Below are 23,067 nucleotides of genomic sequence, written 5' to 3'. Positions count from 1 at the left end.
TTTGCTTATAACCAAAGGCAAATTGGATTCACAAAAATAATTGTCATAGGAGGTGAACACTTGCTAAGGAATATAAACCAAAATCACAAAAAAACCTACACTGTATTGTTTTGTGGATGGAGCCCTGTAAGACTTTGCTGGCAGAGGCACTACATGCAGGGGTAGTATGTGCAGAAGAAAGTAGCATAAAGAAAACTGTGCACAGCCTAATAATATCACAGATGATTTATTAGCATCATGGAAAATAAAGGTTAGACTGGTTTCAGAAAATAATTACAAAAACAATCCAGTGTATACTTTTGAGGTAAACCTGAAAGATGCATATATAAAATAACACAAGTAAATTGAACACTATAAAAAAAACCACCTAGATTTAGACTCTCCAAATAAAGAGGATCACACTGATTTTCACATCTCACCATCTCCAGTGCTAAACAAGGCCGGAGGAACATCTCCAGGTCCTGATTCCAAATCACTGCTGCTGCAGATAGATACTGCATCAAAGCAATTCCTTTCTATGAGTTACTGAGTGTCACATACTAATTCCTGCTCTTGGACCCAACAGCACACAGTGAAACAGCAAAGGGTTTATAAGAGTTGACATTTTGAAATAGAAAAATTAGGACTAATGCCGAGAGGAAATCTGAAAAGCAAGAAGTCGTAGGGAAGTTTCCAAAGAATGTGCCAGACCTGCCTTCCAGCTTTTAAATTAAACTGTGAGAAGCACTAGAAAATATAATGCAAGGGATAATCTTGCCTTAGCAGGAAGGTGAACTATGATCTTAAAACATGTCTTCTGTCTCTAACATTACAATTTACAACAAATTAGTTTTATTTCTGAGTGACCTTACAAGGAAGGCTACTATTTATTCCCCTTATGGCCTTAAGATACTGAAGAAAAGAGAAATATTTAGACCTTGACTGAGAAAAATCACTTCCAAAAATAAATAGATATTTTGAAGCTGAGGAATGGTTATAACTATATAGTTGTTGAACTGTGGTCTGCCAGAGACAATAGAAAGTCATTCACAGTGGCAAGAATTAATTGCCTATAATAAAAATAAATTGCCTATACTGAGTTTGTGCTACAAACCCCTTCATGTTTGTGTCACTTTAGCATTGTATTAGTTTTTCAGCCTCATCAGAACAATTTAGTCACTACCTTTAGTTAATGCAGATAGATTCAGTTTTCTGATAAAGAAAAGCAGAAAAGTGGCTAGCATTTAGCAAAAGCTCAAGAAAGAAGCAGGCTGCCTGTACAAAGAGTCTCTTCTATTTCTTTCTCTCAAGATCCAATAATTTTATTTGGATGTTTTTCTCTGTTGACTGAATTGATGGAAAAATGTCAACTATGAGCATTTTCATTGGTTTCTACACTAACCATATCTACTTTGTTGAGTAGAAGAAAACACCAGATTCAAAAAAGAAAATTCTTCTTTTTCTAGATCATGCCATGTCATTCCACTAACATCCTCAGAAGCTCCCAATGTCTCCTGCCTGGCCCTGTGAGCACCTAGTCATGTGTACCAAGTAGACCAGCTCCAGTGTGAGGAACTAAAAGGAGAGTTTCCTTAACAGCCTGGTGTCTAGAGGACTCACTTGGTATGTGAACAGATCAGGACACACGCTCCAGTGCTGTTTTCATGACTGGTGTGAAGAGCAATGGGAACACTGGTTAAAAGGAGATTTGGAGATGGGAAGCTAAGATGATTAGAAGCCAGATGTGGAGAGCATCTGGCCAGAGAGACCACAAAAGGCTGAGATCTCCTAAGGGAGTCTAAGATGAACTTAATGTGCCATGCAGTCATCTATGGTGACTGAGGTTTTGGAGGATGCCATCAGAACACAGCAACAAAAAAACCCACATCAGTGAAGTGTAGTACAAAGTAAGACAATGTCAGCAGGAGTGGGCTGAGGAGCTGGGGAAGCAGTAGGACTGTGGCAAAGCCTGGTCAGAGCAAAAAGGGCAGAAGGAACAAGTAAAAGAGTCTGTGCCAGTTAGATCAAAGTGTCTGAACAAAAGCCAAGCTCCCCACAACTAATCACGCCTTGCTTACAGCAAATATCTGCAAACCACTGGCAAAGTGCCCTCTGTCTTTCTTGTTCAGGTTCACATGGGAGGATGACAACCTACTGCAGGCAGATACTCTGCTAGTTCCAGTAGCAGTTGTTTGCAGGGTGGATATTTAACTCCATTAAGCTTCCTTGCAGTTTTCAGTAGGATGCCACAGAGCAGAGTTTCTGGGGGGGGAAGGGGAGTTTAGCTAGCTGCTTCTTCTCATTTGTTTCAGAAGTGGTAGCCCATGTGGCATTATGTGCATTCAAAGAGAATCTAATGAGAAGCTCTTAATTTAGCCATGCTAGAATTCAGACTCCTGGCTTGGGGGCTCAAGACTGAAGTCTTGAATCCTCCTGATGAAAAATAAATGGCAGCTGGACTCCAAATATATAAAAAGTGACTGAAAATCAAGACCATAGCCTGTCACAGTAGGCACCCCAAATTAGAAAACACTTAACAGTAATCTTCCAGTGGAATTATTCTCAGCTGGGGATAGAAAAATAAAAAGAAAAAAGATCATGGTATCCCCTTGTCTTAAAAGTGTGTTTTCAAGAATACATAAATCAACATTCCAAAGGCATTCAGTAATTTTTTTTATGAGCATCACAGAAGAATCTAGCAAGAAAATTAATTATTCTGTCTTCAGATAACAGGGTAACAGCTGGGACCACACTGAATAATGGCTGTGTCTATACAGACACGCCTGTTTGTAGCTGAACTCGAGCTGTGGTCATAAAGTCTCTTCTCACCCAGCAGGTTAAGCCCATCCAGACAGCAGGTGAGGAGCTAGAAATAACAATCACTTCCAGTCCACCCTGTTTACACAGTAAATTGCTAGTAAGCCTTTTTATGGCCTTTTTTACAAGTAAGGAAGACCAAGTGTATGCAAACTCTTGAAAATAACAAGCTCTTAGGAAAAATATCCCATTTAACTGCTGTTGCTACAGAACATGAGTTGAACTGGTATGAAATTAAGCTGTTTACAAGCACATCCCTCTGTTCTCTGAGAAGTCATGGGCTCAGGGGACTAGCATTTACAAACAACTTAATTCTTTGTTTAAAAAAAACCAAAACCTGAATGAAATTATTTACTAAATTTCCTGAAAATGGAAGACACTCCCATTAAAAGCTTGAGTCTGCTACTTTTTAATATTCTCTCAAGCAATATGCAAAGTGTCAGGACCCTGTTCTCAAAAACTGGTGGAAAATTTAAGCGCTGAATGAGAGGGGTTTATGGTTTTAAGTCCGGATGCAAAAACATTTAAAGCTCTATTTTGTGGTTTGCAGCTCACTGATGCTCACTGCCAGTGCTAACTGTTCCTTCAGCTCATTATTAATAATCTTATGCACTGCACAGAGCCTGTAACCACGTAATTATATGAAGTCAAAATACTGTTTTTAGAGGCATCCTTAGTTCTGGAAGTTGCTGTCTCAGGAATTCTTGGCACTGCAACATGTTGTTTGCATAGATGTAGTCCAGAACCAGGTGGCAAAATTTAAGCACTCTCTGTGCTTGTTGAACCAACTGTGATGTTCAGCAAGACTCCCTGCAAGATACTGATAGAGTTCACACTTAGAGAAAATGCAAGTAGGAAGTCCTGTCACTTCCATCACCAGACTGTACATGGTCTGTGTCTGGTACTTCCACCTTGCACTGCTGCAGCACATCTGGTTGGAGATATTGTTCTTACAACTCACAAGAGCAGCTGTGTGAAAGACGTTTTTGAAAGTAATAGTAGCTGCAAGGATGCTGCCTTCATTTACTTTCTGGTTTGCTTTCATTTTTACAGGAGTGAGTGTGTTTTAGTGTATGAAGCCTTCCTCTGTTACAAAAAAAAAAAAAGGACACGGTTAAAAGCCCTGCCTTGTCCCCCACAACACTATCACTGTTTCTTCCAGTAAACACCCTCGTCCCAGAAGCAAGAGTCTTCTATCTTCTGCAACAATGCTGACTGTCCACATATGTTCAGCTCCCCATTTAAATGTGTATCATCTCTTTTTCACCAGATTTTTAACTAGAGGAGAAGCATTCACATTCAGCCACCAATAACGACACATTTTTGCAAAGCATTTGGATGTACAGCCTGCCTGAGTGAAAACACGAAAAAGAATCTGTCACACATGCAACTACTATTATGCACTAAATAGAAATCAATATTTAAGAAGGAATTAGTGGTTCAGGTTTTAGAATACTAAATATCCGCTGATCAGTTAAAGTGTCCCATGCATACCTACAGTGTTCCATTTTGCAAAACTCAGTTATAATTACCCCCAAAAATTATTAACTGTCAGAGTTTCAATATAATTTTCAAATTGGATTTTCAGTCTTTGAAACTGTTTTCACCTGCGTTATGAAAACAATGCTGTCTCGATAATTAAAAAGAGTCCGTATAGGGGCTAGTGTAAAAAAGGACTATCACAAAGAAAATAATCATAACCAGAACCTCCTCCCTCTTTCTGTGTTCTCAGCTAGGTGTTTTGGTAGAAGGGGTCAGGGGAGTGCCAGGAGCAGTAAAATGAAAGGAAGGTTTTTAAAAGCAGGAAGAAGGGGTGGAATATACACTTAACTTAATTATGCCATACCAAAAGTCCATACTCATATCCTGTCCTTAACAGAGGCCAAAAGTGAGAGCCTAGAGCAGCCACAATTTAGACAGCCATATGTGATTATTCCACTCAGCATCCACCTCATCTCCAACTTTGTACAGCCTAAGGAAGGTTTTTATGTACTTACTAATACTCAGTTCATCTCTCCATTTTCCCTAAACACAACTAAACTTTAAGCATCCAGAATTTCCCATAGCACCGAGTTCCACAAGTTACCCAGACGTTGTACAACGGTTATAAAGAGCCAGGTCTCCTCCTAGTATCACCTGATGATGCCCATTTCTTAAAATGGAAATAACAAATAACATCTGCAGCTTGTCCACTCTCTCCAGCCACCCATGATCTTGTTTGTATCCCGGTCTAACCTCACCAGGGACCCTGCTTTAAGAAGGGGGTTGGATTTGCCAAGCTCCTGAGGTCCTTTCCAAACTGAATTATCCGATGATTCTATGGTTTTATAGATTCCTGTACCTTCCCTCTACAGTTTTTGTTCCTCCATCCAGATGAATTCCAGCCAACTTAATTGTTCCTTATATTGAAACCATCTGATAAATTTTGGGTTTTTTGCTCAGAGTTTATCACTGTCTATGGAAAGTTAGGACTGGTTTTCTTCAGAGCTCTCAAAAGTTCTCTCTTCTATGAGAAAAACAGCTGAAGCACACAGATTGCAACCCATTACTGGTGAAAGAAACAAAATTCTGTAAAGTTTTTGGAAGAGACTTAATCGGGGCACTCAGGTATTGAAGCACACAACACTGTAACACTCCCTGCTTTCAGGAACACAGCTGCTGAGTAACATTAGCTTCTTCACGAGCCAAAAAGCAGTCTGTCTACAGAAATCAATGAACGGGGAAAAGTGGGCACCTAAAGACTGGAATTCACAAACATCCACACATTGAATACACTAGGGAGAGTCAACACAAAGTGCTAAAGTCAAGGCATGTGTTTCAGCTCTCAAAAAGTTTTCCTTCTGACCTTGTTCTATATTAGGGAAGGTGTAGGAGCTCAAATTGCAAATCTTCCTCACTGATGAGGAGCAACATTGAGTGCTGTAGCCACAAGCATCTGCAAGGAAGACTGTTGCTCCTTTTTTCAAAAAGCACACAGCCAGTGTATGAGCTAGGACTGGAGCATCAAGGGTCCCAGCCAAGTGCCGACACCTCCACATGAAGTTTTTGCCTCTTGTCTAGCAAAACCATTTGATCTAAAATTCAGCACTGACCTACACTGCATCAATCGTTTGGTACAGCACTGCTGCGATGGGTATGCTAGAATTTCACATCAGATTACAGATAATCAGTCCTATAACATTAAAAATGCCATGACCAAAAGTCTCTTTTCCTGGAAACAGCTACCTAGGAACTTTTTCAAATTTATCCAAGTAAGTTTGGGGTATGATTCTTTTCACACTCCCATTTAACATATATGCAGACAAAGTATATACCAGAACTCATCTTCTTCTATACAGTAGAAAACTATGTATTTACTTACCTTGATTTCAAAAGCAATTTCCTAAACAGCAAGCCATTGCAAAAAGCCAAAAATGCAATAGCTTGTAAAGTCTTTGGTACGTACCATATTGAGTATTCTGGTCCCCATGGAAACTAAGCAAATATAATGCAAAATCAGTAGATTTCATTCAGGAGGCAAAGGGATTTGGCTAACATCAAATTCAGTGGTCACTAATCCCACTGACACTGTCCCCTTCCACCTAAGCAACACAAATATTTAAATTCTCCAAATGGTAAAGTTCAGAATCTTGAGCCCTGTTGAATCTTATAAGCCAAAGTAAATTTCATTTCTCTGATTAAACAGAATGTGTTTACAAAGATCATAAATAAATAGTGTGTGTGAGTTGTTCGTGTTCTTTTTCATACTACCTGATTAAGCACTTTTTACTTTGACATCATTCAGAATGATGTTTTCGCTATACATTTTCCTCCAAAATAAAGGGCAGAAATGCCTCTTCCTTCTCTCTTTTGCAGCATTTCATGCCCACTTTTGCATCTCTGCAGTAAACAGCACTGAAGGCAGCGGGCACAAAACGATGCCATAGGTGTTGGCCACCATCAGACTTGGAATATTTGAAACTACAAAGCTGGCGGCATGGGTAAGTTAAGTAAGCCAAAGGATTTCTCCTCAATTCAGTCATGAACTAACCAATGGCAGGAGAATACAGAGTCTCAGAGCCCACCTGAAGTTTGGTAGGCCACCCTTCACATTTTCAGATGCAACTATCCACTGCAGCTCTCCTCAAAATAACCATCTCTGAACAACGCCCAAGAAGAAACACCACCATTTGAAAACAAAGACTACAAAAGCATTTATTCATCTTCTAAACCAGAAAACAATGGCTAACTTTGAAAAAAGCACAAAAAAAACCCCCCCAACTTTGAAAGCAATAAAAGGAAATGCAGCACTACTAGAGGACAGGTTTCACTGCTGCCTTCTAATGCAGCTCGAAAGAAAATAGAATCATACTGTTGCATAAGGAAACACAACAAAATGAGATTTGAGATCTTTATCTCACGTCACTACCCTTCTGTGTGCTACAGCAGGCTGAATATTAGTTGAGCCATTTCATCAATTCAATCAAAACTCCATCCTGCTGCTATATAAGTTTTTTCAAAAATCACACTATCACAGTGAAGAAAGTTCAAAGGTAAGGCTGTTATTTTGCTTTATGAGTAATAAAAATGTATAAATGATAGAAACCTCACAGAATAGGAATACATGTCCTTCTAAAAGCAAGGCACACTGCCACAGTAGTGAATTACAGATATTCTTAACATGACAACTCAGACTTGTGCAGAAAACAACTACCTTAACAATTTGAGTTTTTCATTTTAACAAGAATAAAATACCATAGGAAACAGATGCAAATTATGCAGTATCCTTTCCACGAATGTGCCTATGCCATATAAAGTGAATTTACAATGAGCTGAAAGAAATTTAAATCACTGTATACTCAGTCCCAGAAGCTGCTGCTCAGATTAATCTTGACCCAGAAAAAGAGCCAAGCATATGCTGAACTTTGAGTAAATAAATAGTCCCAGCTAACTGCCTAATCACAGGGCCCCACACTTTATTACAAATGATGTAGAGACCGTCTCCAAAGGAATCAACGAAAAAAAACAAGCTGGCATGGCAGCAGCAACCCCTATTTCATTAGCCCTGTGCATAATTACAACATAAACTGATTACTTCTAACTTTCTGTTGCAGAAGCCACCATCTGAATTTACAGAAAGCCAGTCACTTTGGAATAAAGACAAAAAAGTTACCTCGTATTTATAGCAAGGAAGGAGCCTACACATCTGGAGTTACTGCAGTTAGCTGACTGAGTTCACACTTTTGTCACAGTAGCTTGCCTGTACACCCACACCTTAAAGTGTTAATAGCCTTGCTATTCAGAAGTTGTTGGAATTTTGTTTTGTTTAGGTCTTTTTTATCGACCTAGATTTGTAATGAACTGCAAAACGAAAAAGAATTAGGAAAAGAAAGAAAACAATAATGTTACCTGAAGGCCCTCTATGGCTAATCTAAGCATGCTTGGTGTGAGCTTGGAGGCCTGCTTGAAGGTGAAGTTGCTCCAGTCTATAATCAAAACAAATCCATTCACTTGCAGCTCGGGGTCTTCTATCATGGCTTCTAAAGAAAGAAGTATGGCACGCAAAATATCCACCAGTGTGTACCTGAGAATGGGAAGAGGAGATTTGGTTAGGGAAGGAGCAACAGCCACAGAGGTGGAGAAGTTCTGAGCATTCTCTCTTTGTCAGAAGTTTAAATCAAAGAGTGCGAGTGTGTCCTCAGAAGTCATGGGTACATAAAGCTGGGAAATCCTCAAAAGCTCAATTAGTTGAGCTCATCTTCTGGAGCAGGATTATGTACCTATAGACCATCAGCCAGGCAGAAAAAACTACAAGAATGTAACACATCAAAAGCAAATTTGAACTTTTGTATAGTATCCTAAGCTGCTTTAGTATCTTTACATGTAATTACATGTCTATATAAGAGCTTCTACACAAATTATATTTTTCTAAAATCATAATGATACCAAAAACCAAGACTAATACCAGAAGCGTAGATCCAATGTTCCCTTCTATATTTTCCTAAGGGAATGAAATAATAGGACCTACAAAATTATCAACTAAAAAGGAGAATTTCCACATGCTCTCCTTATCCCTCCCCGCCCCCCCATGTAATTTTTTCTCTTAAATCCACAATTATAGAAGGCTGATTAGTCAAGGATCTTAAAAGCAGAAAGTGACACACACTAGGGCTTTGAGGTGTTTCTGTCTAGTGAAGGTGCCCCTGCTCATGGCAGGGGGTTAGATCTAGACGATCTTTGAGGTCCGTTCCAACCCAAACCATTCTATGATTCTAGGATTTTATTAACAGTTACCAAAACAGACTTAAATTGGCCAGTCCACTCCATGGTATCAAATGAGGCACTAGAAAGTTAAACCTAAAAATATCAGATATACAAAGATTCCAGAAATGAAAGAGTTAAATATTCAGTGTACAGATATTTTTAAGCAAGGCCCTTTAAATATCTCCCATGATGGCATCAAACAGAAGTTTTCAAAATTGTGAGTCCCTAGAGAATTCTTCACCATTCTGCATATGTAGCACAGAGCATGTGTGCCTACTTAGAAATTACATTAAATTATACTGAATTTTACTTGCTTTAATACAATGAGTAGACTGTTCTGTTGTGGACATAACTGTATTTTGAAAATATCTGCAAAAGGAAATAACATAAATGAAATTAATCTGTTGTGGCTGACTCCTTGAATCTTTCCATCTTTTTTTTTTTTAGCCAACTAAAATTCAGTGAACTTCCCAGTTATGCATTCACAGAAAAGGGATTAAAAAAGGACTCTCCTAATGTCAGAACAAGAGAAAGTGTGCTTTCCCCAGAAAACACTAGGGGAAGCATTATTTTACAAAATTCTTCTCTTCATTTTGGAGATCCTTTTTTTTTTAATTTTTTTTTTTATTGACTGGGATAATTTTTTTCATATTCACTCCTCTCCTTTGAACTTTTCTGAGATTTAACTCTTTTCTAATGGTTTACTTTTCTGAGATCTAAGGTTTACAGGAAGTTTGGAATGCCTTGGTCTGAGGACAATTTTAACCACAGTTCATACAAGGAACAGACATTAAAAATGTTCAGATTCTAAAATTAGCCTCAACCCTACTTGACATTTAGTTTGCCCCATTCAAAAGATCTCATTCTCCAGAAGGGCTCCACAAAGCAGAACCCCACATTCAGTCCCGTAAGAAGGGTCCCAGGTCCCTGATGTACATCTCTCTAATATCCTCCCTAAGGAGTTTAAGGAGACGTCACATGCCTTGGATTAACAGCTTCCTAGTGGCACAAGGCTGCTGGAAATCTGGTGCATCAGACATCAAGATTCTTTGTTTATGAGGCCAGTCTCTAAGACCAACCATAAAATGCTTTTTTAATGTATACCTAAGTGTTAAATACAAGATGTATACATGTAAACACAAATACACCTAATTATGTGTTGAATTCATTTAAGTCAACGGGAAAACTGTCAGGCATCAATGGGAACAGGGTTTCAGCCACCACAGAGAGTAAATAACAGTCACAGGGCTGGGTCTCCATAAATCCATAGCACATTCACCATCACCAGAACTCCTACTGCAGTTTGCTTAGTGTAAGAAATACAGTCCACAACAACAATGACAATATTTATGTTTACTCACTAAAAAAAAGAGAGAAGTCCTGCACAAAACAGGTCTGGCTAAAAGCGAGCAAGAACTCTTTCTGCCAGAGGGAGGTATCTGAAGTACTCTTAAAGTCTAAAAAGCCACATCAGAAGTATAAAAGGACATGTCACTACCAATCAAGCCTCCCACTTCAAATACCCTTCAGGGCAATTAGTTGAAGATAGGAGCTATTCTTCATTCTGCACTGGATCTCTTCTCTTGGTTTCGATACCTTACTTAACTACAGTACTGAGCATCAGAAAGACAGACAAATCCATTAGTGAGCATTTAAAGCAGCTTTTGCTCAGAACACGGGCTGAGACAAGCCAGAAATGTAAACCTGTGGTGTGGTAAATGAAATCTTAGGTGGTGCAAAAAGCCGAGTATTGAAAGTATCAGCTGAACAGCCCAAGCAAACAAAACATGATTGAAGAAACTGCATGGAAGCTTTCACACAGCACAGAGTTATTTGCGTAAAGACTCATCTTTAATCCACTCCAGCCCTGTGTTGTCCGACATTTCACCTCACTGCTACTACTGTTTGTGTCACCAGGATGCACAGGCTCTGCCATAAAATACACTCCACCCTTGGCTGGACTTTAGGGAAATCAAAATCCTATGTAAAATGAGGTTGTGAAAAATTACTCAGGATTTTGTTGCTGAAACTTTTATTCCACGCTGAAATTACTTTCCATATAGATACAGAAATATGACGAGTCAAACATGAGAAAAACAGGATAAGCTAGTGAATGTGAAATAAATTGGGTCCACAACAGATTTGACTGCCTTTCTACTTTGAAGGAAAAGAAAAAAAGAAAATATTAGCCTTTAATTTGAAGAGACTATGGTGTAAAGTCTGAGGGGAAGATGGTATTGTTTTATTCTTACCAATCTGTGCTAAGCAAAAACGTGGTACTTAGGGAACAGCAAGCCACTCATTTTGCCCTGGCACCAGTTTTTTAATGACTGCCCCAGTGCTGTCAGGTATGTAGGGTGTGCTGGGCCCAATTGGCTGCAGTGCATGTTCTGTAGCAGCCTGAAGTCAGGCTGTGAATAAATAAATCCTAATTTATTTATGGCTAAATCCAGTTGCGTTCACTTGCTTAAACAGACTCTTATGGGACATACTGTAGCTAGCAATGTATTACTAATTGCTAGGATAATCAAGAACTTACAGTTAATTTAAATGTATTTAATGCCTTCTATTTTTGGAACCATGCTTAATTCAATGGAAAACTTGGACAAGTTTTTTAGTCCAGTTATTAATCTGAGTAACAAATGCTGGAAATACATTATCACATATATAATGCACTCTTAATGTTCCTTTTTTATGTGAGCCCTAGCTTGAGACTGACTGAAACGGACTGGTATGCAAGACACACTCTGCTACCTCTAAAAATTTTTCATTCAGGTTGACTTTAAAGCAATAGAGCCTGGGAAGGCGTGACAAGTTAGTAGCCACACTGACAGTGATTCTTTCAAATGCTTTTTCAATCCCATTTTTCAAAGGTGATGGCTACCATTTCTAACCCAACAGTGCCAGAGCTTTCCACAGAAATACCTCACTGGGACATTTATTTGTCAAGAACAGAAGACCACAAACAATTTACTGAGCATCCCACTCTCTTTCAATTTAACAGTGGCAGCAACTTCCCCTTTACAGAAAAGTTATTTGAGATTTTTTCTGTGGCACATGAACAGATTCAACGTATTTCCAAGGATTTCTGGGGAAAACGGTCTGGCAAACATTGCTATCAACTCTTGGTGATACTTCACTAGGATCTTTCACCTTTACCTCTCAGTTAAGTGGTCTATGCATCCTCTTGTATGCATCCACTGTGATCTCCACCAGGCCAACATAAAGAGAAGAGACAGGGAGAATGCAGGGTACAGATGTCTCATGTCAAATTCAGCTGTGTCAGCTGTTTTCAATACTTTATGTTCTTGATGATGAGTGGCATCAACCATATCATCTGTTTAACCAGATTCTGGTTCCAGTCAATTCACTTTTGGACTGAATAACAGATAATCTGATTTAGCACAGTTGCCCTACTATCTCTATGGCTATTTGTCATCTCCTCCCTACAAGAAAGAAATTTTGAGTTATTTTAAGAATTAAAACTGAATGGCATGAATCTGCCTCCCAGGATGTGAACTAGAAAAATGCTAAGTCTCCTTTGCTTGGATTTGAGCCATATGTCTCTTGAAGGTCCTAAAGATATAAAGAATACACAGTCTGTATTTTAAACTCACCACCATTTGGACAAGAAGAGGCTTCTGTCAAATTAGCTCTTGTGCCACTGTGGTTTAAAAGAGAAAGCTGGTCAAGTCTCTGAGCCATCATCCCATTTCTAAACTACTGTTCTGGCTCACTATTTTTAGAATTTCAGTGAAACAAGAGCCCTCAAGACACACAAAGGAGTACTTAGAAATGATGCCTCGTATCTCCTTGGTTTGTCAGTCTGGGTACAGATTTGAATGCTGAAAAGATGGGGGATTGAAAGTTCTCTTATGGCTATTCTGCTTAAGCAGCAGCAGCATGCCCTGGGGATACCTTATTCTAAAACCAAAAAGTACCACCAGTGTTACAAAAAATGCATAGAAAAAGTAGAAACAGTTTCAAATATTTTACCAGATTAACTTTTCGATTCAGATTTAATACCATTCATTATGCCATATATTAGCCCAGAGTCTAACAGTCACAGCCACAGATGAAGATTCAGCTGATCTAAATTTTACATTAGCATTGATGAAAAAGCTCCCTGGCCAAAACACCTACAGTCTAAATACAGGTGATGATAGTCAGATAGGGATAGCTGGGGGAAAACGAGGAAACAATAAGACAGCATCAGTCAGCAGGTGCAGTTGTAGAAATAATGACAGTGCTTACACAGTTAACAGTGTTAACTGTTAATAGTTATCGCTTGGAAGATATAATTTCTAAACAAAAATTGACTCTGCTAAACAGGGATTTTTAATGTTAATACGTTATTATTGTTAGCATTGCTATTTATTTTGTCATACTGCCTCCATCAGAGCTTCAAAAATACCTTGCCGTCTTGCCTGTTGTTTATTGTGAGTTGAGGAGCAGACCAGCCTCCTCATAGTAATAGAAGTTAAATTTTCATTTAACAGGAGGAAAAGAAAAGTTTCTAGCACTTGTGCACATGAAAGCATAGTTTTGAACGCAAACCCGTGCACTCTGTCTTTGCCTCGCTGTAAACCATCTGATGCAACAGCAGAGCCAGCAGTAAATCAGTGCAGAGGATTTCCACATTCACTGAGGATGGTGTGACCTGACTGGGTCACTGTGACACCGCCAGGAACTAGGTATCATTGCACTCTTCTAATGCACTTTCTAAGGAAAAACCTGAGATAACTAATACCGGAAAGGTTTCAAACACATAGCAACAAAAAGGACTGATAGTCCTGGGGAATGTGTGTCCAGGTGCCAGGAAGCATACAGAAGACCATGCCTTACAACAGATCCCTTGCAGCTGAGAGCTGAAGTTAATTACACTAGTCATTGAATAAAACTTCACCAGCTGGACACATTAAGGAAAAGGGAGTCTTCAAACACATGTAGACACCTACAAGCCAATAGGGAAGGCTGATCACTCCCTGAGTGCTATCCAGCTTCCTGGCAGGAATGCCACTGATCTTCATTTTCCCAATAGTACAGACAGGTGGAGAGTTAGGCTGGGTCACACTGAAAAGTTGCTGGGTGACTTAGTACATTATCTTTCACCTTTCCTTTTTTTGTTTGTTTGTTTTCTGATACATGTCTAATTGGGTTGTTCAAATGGCAGGACATCTGGTACAGTTTTTAGGCCCTGCTTTAATTTAATGATTTTACATCTAGTACACAGGCTTGTTTTATCATAGGGATTTTTTGCCTCCCACACCTTTCTTTCTAATTGGAACTATGTAAACCATAGGCTGGCAGTGCTATATAAAGCATCTATAGTATGTCTGCTATTCATTTAAATAACAAATTGGAACTTTTTATTTCTAATTGTTACATCCTAGCCATAGTAAATTGCACATACATGATAAATGTGGAGGCTTGCTGTGCTCTATCAACTTAGTTTATGAAGCATACAAGGAGGGCATAACAAGACAGGCTTCAATAAGTAATCCTCCCACTGTTGCTGCAAGAGGAACACTGCAAGATCTCAAGTCATTTAAGGCATAAGCTTGAGACATATTGCACAGCAGCCCTAGCATAAGTTCCACAATGCTCCCCAGGATAAGCCACCGAGCATCAGATAATGGAAGGCACTAAATTAATTAGAAAACAAAGTGACCTAGCTCCATTCCCAGATGTGTCACTTGTCATGTGCCTTGGAGCAAGCCACTCCCCACAGCTGGGCTTCAGCTCCCTCCGCTTTGTCTGAGGGGTCTATCTGAAAACAAATCCCTCGCTCTGGAGGAGAGGCGTGCTGTGGGCATGCAGTGCTCAAAAGCAGTGGCACCCAATTGCAAACATGTCCAGTAAGTACTACAGTGTACCCCAGCCACTTTGCTATCATAGCATAAGTACTATTAATCATACCAACAGGAGTTCATGAAAAAGATCACAGTAAATTTATTGCTGTGTCAGCTGAGCTCATGTACTTTAAATATCAGCACATCCGACATCAAGAAGAAAATAAACCTATTCTTTCCACATGACAATTATTGTTTTAAATGCTACTTTATCTCTGCACTTGAATTCTTGGTATTCTTTTGACTAGGATCAAGTCAAGTGATGATGTGACAAGTGTCACACGAAGCTTTAGGATTTTTTCATTAATAAGAAATAGCAGTATACAGTAGGACACATTACCTTTAGCAAGGGGACTTCATCATAGACATACAATTTAATAAAAGTCCTAAACATCTGTTTCTTTGCTAATTCTTCCTTCAGGGATTTTAAGAGTTTGTGGAGTTGTTTTTAAAATTAAAAGTTGACTTGATCCTTATGTAGGAAACAAGGAAGGTCCTTATGTGGGAAAGGAAACCCACTCAGCGAGTCCTTAGCCTCATCACCACTGCTCCTCGCTCAGCTTTTTTGCTCCATCTGCTAGAAAACCAAAGCAGAAAAAGGACGCTGGCCCCAGCTCTGCATATATTCATCCACCCTTTCTAGTTGTTATCCTGGCTGTGGGCAGTTTTGATTTGTGCCAGACAGCTTTCCCCTAGTCCCTAGACTTGATTCATGGGCTAGCAAGGGACAGGAAACTTCTCCCACAGACAGTGCGGGTGTGGCTGCCATGTCAGGAGGAGAGGAAAGCCAAGGTGGGCCAGCATCCCTCTGGGCAGAGACCTGTCCGTAGCTGTAACACCAACCAGTGCAGGGAGCTGTGGGAATGCTCCCTGTGATGGCAATCCACACAGCCTGCAAGAGGACAGCTAAACAAACACCTAAAGGGCAAACTTAAACATGCCTTTCCCCCAAATTTTGTCCCTTCTGTCCACTCTATTTGAGTCCTCCCCAAAGTTTCAAAGTAGCTGAGCTGAGGATATCTGCACTGAGCACTCAGCACTGTGTTAACTGCAAAAAAGATGGCAACTGGCAAGATTCTAAGTGTTCTCATTAAAAAGTGCTTCAGACCCTAAACCTGTACTCAGGTTAGGAGCCAAAGAAAATAATACAGTGTTCACAGAAGCAGTTTTTAGAGAGTTTAAATGTACTGAAATCATGCCATTTTTGTGGATATAATTTTAGACTGCAGGAGAAAATGAGCATGACACCTCACAAGGTATTTAGAATAAACAAATAGTGTCACATAATATCAAGCCAATTGCTAAAAACGGTCTTGATGGGAGACAGATCTTGGGTCACCCTACTAAGTCATCTTCAGGCTACAGTAGTCCCAAAAAAAGATCAGAAACTCTTCTAGGGACTAGGCTTCAATTTGCTATCAAAGGTTTGTGTGCTTGGATCTTATTATGCAGAGAGTTGACATTTGGAGCAGCATGAGTGAGAAAAGAAGTGGTTACAGCAACTGCCATCCTGGCATTTCCAGGTGGCTCAGGAAGAGCTTTCTTTATCTGATGACAAGGATTCAGAGTCTCAGCTTCCTGCACAAGCAAACTTTTCACCTCAAAAGCCATGATGGGTACTCCTGTTCTACACGCAGCATCTCCCACTTTCTCCCATGGCACTTGAGCAGCTCTGTGTGTGCTGAAGCAGAAAGACCAGCCGAGAGTGCAACCAGCCTTTGTCTGGAGGATAAGCACATCATCTACGTGCCAGCCCACTTCGGCTGAGGGGAGGCAGAAGGGTGTCAACCTCCTAGCAGACAGCTGAGAAGAGCACTCCAGCAGGGTCTACTTGCCTCCCAAAATTCACACCCCAAAGGATGAGCTGGCTGAAAGGGCTCTAAGCTACAAAATACATTTCTTCTTTCTTCTCTCCCTCTGCCTTCCAGGCTGCTGCCCAGCCCCCTGTGGGCAGCGCCGGGTGTGTCCCTGCTGCCCACCCTCTCTCCCTCTGCTCTGGCACGGCTTTCCCACGCATTGCCCGGGGGGAGAGCGGGTTGAGGTGGCCTGCTTTTACCTGCTCTGGTCCCAGTTGGCAGCAAAAAGGACGAGGATCTTCCTGCCGTAGTGGTCCAGGTTGGCCAGCCCGCCGGGGAAACCATCCTTCAGCGCTTGCTTGATGCCCGGGTCTGTGGCCTTGAAGCTCTTAAACATGTCCAGGTTCTGCTGGCGATATTCAAAGTATTGGGCCAGGAGGCGAAACGCCTCGAAGTGCTGAAACTTCCTGGCCCGCAGAAACCGCAGGATGAAGGCATCGTCGGTGCGGAGGAAGCCGATGTCCGGCCGGGTGATGACCATATCCCGCACCTCCTGGATGTCCTGGTGCAAGGTGTCGGGGTTCTCGTTCAGCTCCAGCCGGGCTTTCTCCAGAGTCTCCGGGGAGAGACCTGCCTGCAAATGAGTCATGGCGCTGCCCTCCTCCTCCTCCCCGGCTCTGCTGCTTGCGCTCCTCAGCCTCCCGGCCGCTTGCCCCCCGGAGGCGGGGTGCCCCGGCACGGCCGGCCGCCGCTCCCCCGCCCCGCCGGGCCTCGCCCCGCCGCTCCCCGGCCCCGCCGCCGCGGCCAGTCCGTCCGCCGAGATGCGAGCGGCTCCCAGGCAGCCGGGTCCCGGGGGGGGCTGGCAGCGAGACTGCCCCCGGGCTGCTGGCGGAGGCGCGTTATCTCTCTGACATAGCGCCCTCCCCGCCGCGGGGTCCGACGCGCCGCATCATCCCCGCAGCCGGTCCGCGGAGGCGCCGAAACCCGCCGGGGACGGGGCTGCGGGCTGCCGGCTGCTGCTCACCGCCCGCCCCCGCCGGTGCCGCTGCGGATCTCGGGCAGGGCGGCAGCGAGGAGCCCGGTCGCTAGGCAGGGCGAGCGGCGCCCGGGGATGCTCCCCTGGCCCGGGGCTGGCAGGGGAGATGCCCTCCCCGGAGCAGCACCATTTACGTAAGATCAGCGCTCGCCCCGCTTCAGAAGCGTCTCCCTGGATTTGAGGGAGGGTTAAGGGGAAAAAAAAAAAAAAAAGCACCACCACCACCGAACTAAAAAAAGCCAGCGAGGAGGAGGAAAGCCGATCCGCAGGTACTTCGCCGGTACTGCTGCCGAAGCGCCTCCCGCTCGCCGGCGCGGAGCCCGGAAAACCGAACGGAGCCTCGGCCTGGAGGATGCTCGTCCCCCCCCTCCCGCGCCCTCCTCCGCTCCACGCCCCGGCTCGCAGACGGCACCAGCCGGCGCGGGGCTGCCTGCTGCGCGGCCCCGCCTTGCGCGCGCACTCACACACGCGCGCACCCGCTCACGCACGGGCGCGCACCCGGCCGCGCTCTCCCGTGCCCCGCGCAGAGCAGCGCAGCGCAGCCCGCGGGTGCGGAGCTCCCGGCGAAGGAGGGGGCGTTTGCAGAGCCGCGCCGCTGCGGGCACCAAGAAGATGGTGGTGGCTCGGTGTGCGGGGCGGTGGCCGGGGGGCTGCGGGGTCGGTGGGGCCACGCGTAAGCCCCCAGGGAGCATCCCGCGGGAGTCGGACCAAGCGTCCGGTGTCGGGGTCGTGCCAGTAGCGAGATGTTGTTCATCAATTGCTTTCCGAGCGATCCTCTCTTGTGACCGAATTTCCTAACATGAAGGAAGCATTGTGAGCTTAAAAATCTGGGAGTAAAATAAAGCAACCCTCTTTTGTGGCCTCGTGTTGGAGGCAGCATGTCTCTAGTTACATTATATTGCAAAGGGCAAAAATATCTTGCTTCTGTGTACTGAATATTTCAGTGACGAAAGATGCCTTTTTTCACGCAGGAAAGTTTGATGCTGCAGTCTCTTTCGGGGAAGAGTTTCCACTGGAAAGCATTTGACCTTTGTCTGTAGGGCTGGACCTTCCCAGTGCAAATACATCTGTGAAAACCAAGCTCACACAAAAGACAGAGCAAACATGGGAAAGCCTGTAACGTGTGCCGCCTCCTCCTCCTCCTTCCTATGGGAAAGGCAGCTCTTTGGTACTGCATTGGGCTCCTTTCCCAAGGAGCCAGAGCACACAGGCTGAATTACTGAAAAGGCACAAGGTCACTGATCCATACAGAGTATATATGGGGTATGCACCAGCACAAAGCATAGGATGGATTCTCAGACAAATAGTGGGGCTCATAGAAACATTTCAGTGATACCCTGCATGTTCTGCAGGCCATCAGCAGGTGCTTGGCAGCAGGAAGGAGCCCTTTGCAATGAGCAAGGTCTAAGCAGCCAGCAGTGCTTGGGTAGCAAAATCGTCATTCTTTTGGAGGCTGAAAGGAGTTTTTTGGAGTTTACTGGATTTTATATGGGTTTGCAGCTCTTCATCAGATCCCTTCTTTGTGCCAGGTAAGGGTCAGGTTTTACCTATTTCTTCATAGCTGCTGGATCTCAAAATGTCTGCAAATGTGGGTGGCTAGAAAGGCGGAGAGAAACCCCAGTCCTTCCTGCGCTGGGACCAGACTTCCAATGTCCTAGCTTAAGGAGAATCTTTTGGAAGGACCAGTCTAATAATGCCCAGTCGTTGTGCCCCAGCTCTGTTCCATCTGAATTTCATGGTGTGATTTGAGATGTCTCACAAGAAAGAAAGATACGCTATCTATCTAAGGGCTGAATCACTCTCTAGAAATGCTTATTTCTCTTTGTCTGATAAAATGACTTTAAATTATGTAGATGTGATTCATCTGGGTTGATACCTTTTTCTTAGAGTTGTTATTGCTCCAGAAATAGTTTGTGCACTTTTTTTTTATTGTCTGTTTTTCTGAAATCTTCATTTCCCTTTGCTCTTACTCTCTCCCTCTACATTACCTCCTCAGGGAGCCTTTCAGAATAGCAGTCTCCATCACCCCTGTGGAACAAACTGCCAGACTTTTCCTGCCATCATTTTCCATTTCTGATGCTTCTGCTCTGTCTTTTCCATTGTAACTAAGCTAATAAAAGAGTAGGTCATGTGACAAGTGCCTTAAATTCACTTGGTGCAAGGTGAGCTGCAGGCATCCAGTGTCTGGCAAAATCAAGTCCGTAACATATCCTATCTGTGACCTTGTAGTGCATTCACACTGGCTGAATGCCACCCACCAAAATCACTTCTCCCTCCCCTCCACAGCTGGACAGGGGAAAGAAAATATAGCAAAAGGTTCATGAGTTGAGATAAGGACCAGGAGAGATCACTCATCAACTACTGTCATAAAACAAGCTCGAATTAGAGATATTCATTGAATTTATTGCTAACAGAATCAGAGCAGGATAATAAGTAAAATAGGACCTTAAAACCACCTTCCCTGTACCCTTCCCTCCTTCCCAGCTCTACCTTCTCTCCCAGTGGCGCAAGGAAACAGGGAATGGGGATTGTGGTCAGTTCATCACATGTTTCTGCCACTGCTCAGGGAGAGGAGCCCTTCCCTTGCTCCAGCGTAGGGTCTCCTCCCACAGGAGACAGTTCTCCACAAATTTCTCCAATGTGAGTCCATCCCACAGGCACAGTCCTCCACAAACTGCTCTAATGTGGGTCACACTTCCATGGGGTAAGTACTTCAAGGGCAGCCTGCTCCAGCTTGGGTTCACAAATCCTACCAGGAAACCTGCTCCAATGTGGGCACTTCTCTCCATGGGTCTGCAGGTCCCTGCCAGGACCCTGCTCCAGCACAGGCCTCCCTTGGGGTCACAGCCTCCCCTCAGGCATCCCCCTGCTCCAACATGGGTCTCCTCCAGGGGCTGCAGGTGGATCTCTGCATCCCTGTGGAACTCCATGGGCTGCAGGGGCATGAGCACCGCAGGCTGCAGAAAAATCCCAGCTCTGGTGCCTGGAGCACCTCCTGCCCCTCCTTTTGCACTGACCTTGGTTTGCAGGGCTGTTCCTCTCACATACTCTCACCCTGCTCTTCTCTGGCCACAATTACCACTGCGCAGTAACTTTTTTTTCTCTTGTTAAATCTGTTATCCCAGAAGTGTTACCATCATTTCTAATTGGCCCAGCCTTGGCCAGTGGCACGTCCATCTTTGGAGCCGCCAGGGATTGGCTCTGCCAGACATGGAGGAAGCTTCTGGCAGCTTCTTGCAGAAGCCACCCCTGTAGCTCCCCAGCCACCAACACCTGGCCATACAAAACTGATACAGACCTCTGGTAACACAATCCTTAATCTGCTTTAGTTTCCTTTTGCAAATGGAAACATAATACATATATTAGATTTTCTTCTTTATTTCAGTGCACAAATGCACTGAACAGAGAAAAGAAGTGACCTGGCCAAAATGAAAATGTTAACAATTTTGACAGAAAAGGCTATTTCTAAAGATTATTAATTAAAAAAAAATACATGGAATTTATCTGGAAACTTTCATTATTGTTCCATTTTTTGGTTTTCCCTATTTTGACCATATTTAATCCATTCTTCTTACCCTTTTTGAAATAAAAAAAAAAAGTCCAGAAAAGCACAGGGAAAAGTATGTAAGAAGAGGGTAAAAAAATCTGGAAGTTAAACAAATTAAATTCATCAAAAACTTTCCATTTTCTGTGCTCTTTATTTTTAAAGAAAGGTTCAGTCTTCATAAAAATGGATTTAATAATTTAACAATTTCTAAATTGTACTTTTCCATATTAAAATGAGATTCATTGGATTTGAGCAGCATTTCAAGAAAATAATTTTGGCGATGAATTGTTGATAAATAGATCAAAACACCCTCGTGGAGGGCAGTGTGGAGGTGGAAGGATGTGCTTTAGCCACCTCTTTCCTGAACTGAGTAGATTTAGGAGGTGGACACTATGAAAAGCACACATAGCAAGGCAGCCTGAAGGCAGAGTAGGTGAAAGAACAAGATATTGGTCATGTTCTATCTGAGCCACAGACAATAATAACTTTTTTTTTCAATATTTTGAGACCTTGCATGTAAACACACAAAACATCTGGTTTAAATATAAGTAACTCAGTCAGTAGAAGCAATAAAAAACTCTGTCATCTGTAAGCAGATTTATCAAACCAATTAAATAGTATAATGAAAAAATATGTGCTTTCCAATATGTTACCCCACCTAAGTCATGAGGGGAAAATTGAGCCACTAATGCATTTAGGTGCAACCTACTGATGGCAGAGTGTAATTTATTTATTGTGCACATGCACTTTTCCCTCTATAAAACAGTAGGGGTGTCTGACTAAATCCATTATGTAAATCTCAGCATCTTTTCACTTGCACTTAGAAACTATTATTTTTCTTTGAGAGTTTTATAGTCACTTATGCCTGAACTTGATACAATTAAAATCCAAGTGTTCTGCAATTCTACAAGCACTGCAGTTAGGCACCTGATTAGAAATAAAACTTAAACACAAATAAGGCACAAAGGTGTTCGTGTAGGTGTTTGATAACAGAGATCTTAAGTCATGTTCAGAATTAAATTGTTTAAAATCATCAACAGATCAGTGTATTCAGGAACAAAAATAGAATGCAGAAATAAAACTTTAAAAAAATACTGCTGGTGGATGAGAAAATAACTGTATTAAGACCAGTGTTTGTACCATGCTTCCTCTGAATTGGTTGAAGACCCTAGACAGCTCTTGCTGTTGTCTTTGACTTAGAGTTACATTGTCCTCAGAATCCTGCTCTGGGCATTCCTTCAGGACAGTTGTTCACTTAGGATCAAATTTCCAGGACAGTTTGTCGTATGTAGCTGTGATATAACTAAAGAGCTGAGAAATATGTTTGAAAGTACATATAACCAGGAATATATATGCTCACATCCATTCCTCTTCAGCAGCTTTTTTGTGAATACATATTGTGTCCTTGACGTTTTTGAAAAGTGCTAAATACAACTTTGTCAAAAGTACCTAAACAGCATCTAAATCAAAGCCAGCTAAATTCAAAGTCAGATCCCATTTTCAGAATCAATTTAGAAACTTCATTCAAACATTTTAAGAGCATATGAACAACTATTGGTGGTCAGAACAAGCATCTTTGTCAGTTCATAATGTGCCTCCAGAGTGGCTTAATGTGGAAGCCTCAGGAACGGTATCAGCTACTGTTAGGCTCCTTGACTCCTGAAGTATTTTCTTCTGTGTGAGTTAATCTTTGAAGTCTGCTGTGAATTAACAAGTTCCTATATTACAACTGGGACTTAGCAACTGATTATAAAATCATAGAATGACTTGGGTCAGAAGGGTTCTTAAAGATCCCCT

At 42.3% G+C, this 23,067-nt stretch overlaps 1 protein-coding gene and 1 long non-coding RNA gene across 2 annotated transcripts in view; one reads left to right on the top strand and one right to left on the bottom strand.

The window, feature by feature from the left end:
• CLVS2 (clavesin 2) overlaps positions 1-18,097 on the bottom strand; it is a 56,489-nt gene extending 38,392 nt beyond the window's left edge. The window contains exons 1-2 of the mRNA XM_048297462.1: positions 16,948-18,097; positions 8,185-8,359 (exon numbers count right to left, since the gene is read on the bottom strand). Of these exons, the coding sequence (XP_048153419.1) occupies positions 8,185-8,359; positions 16,948-17,336 (564 nt within the window). The 5' untranslated portion in view covers positions 17,337-18,097. The remainder of the gene's footprint in view (positions 1-8,184; positions 8,360-16,947) is intronic.
• LOC125322977 lies at positions 1,574-9,041 on the top strand. The gene is made up of 3 exons (XR_007202318.1): positions 1,574-1,584; positions 3,853-3,857; positions 8,968-9,041. It is a non-coding gene; the product is annotated as an uncharacterized LOC125322977 (long non-coding RNA).
• Positions 18,098-23,067: the final 4,970 nt, after the last annotated feature.

Source organism: Corvus hawaiiensis, chromosome 3 (assembly GCF_020740725.1).
Source record: "Corvus hawaiiensis isolate bCorHaw1 chromosome 3, bCorHaw1.pri.cur, whole genome shotgun sequence".
Classification (NCBI taxonomy): Eukaryota; Metazoa; Chordata; class Aves; order Passeriformes; family Corvidae; genus Corvus; species Corvus hawaiiensis.
This window is presented reverse-complemented; position numbering and strand designations above follow the sequence as displayed.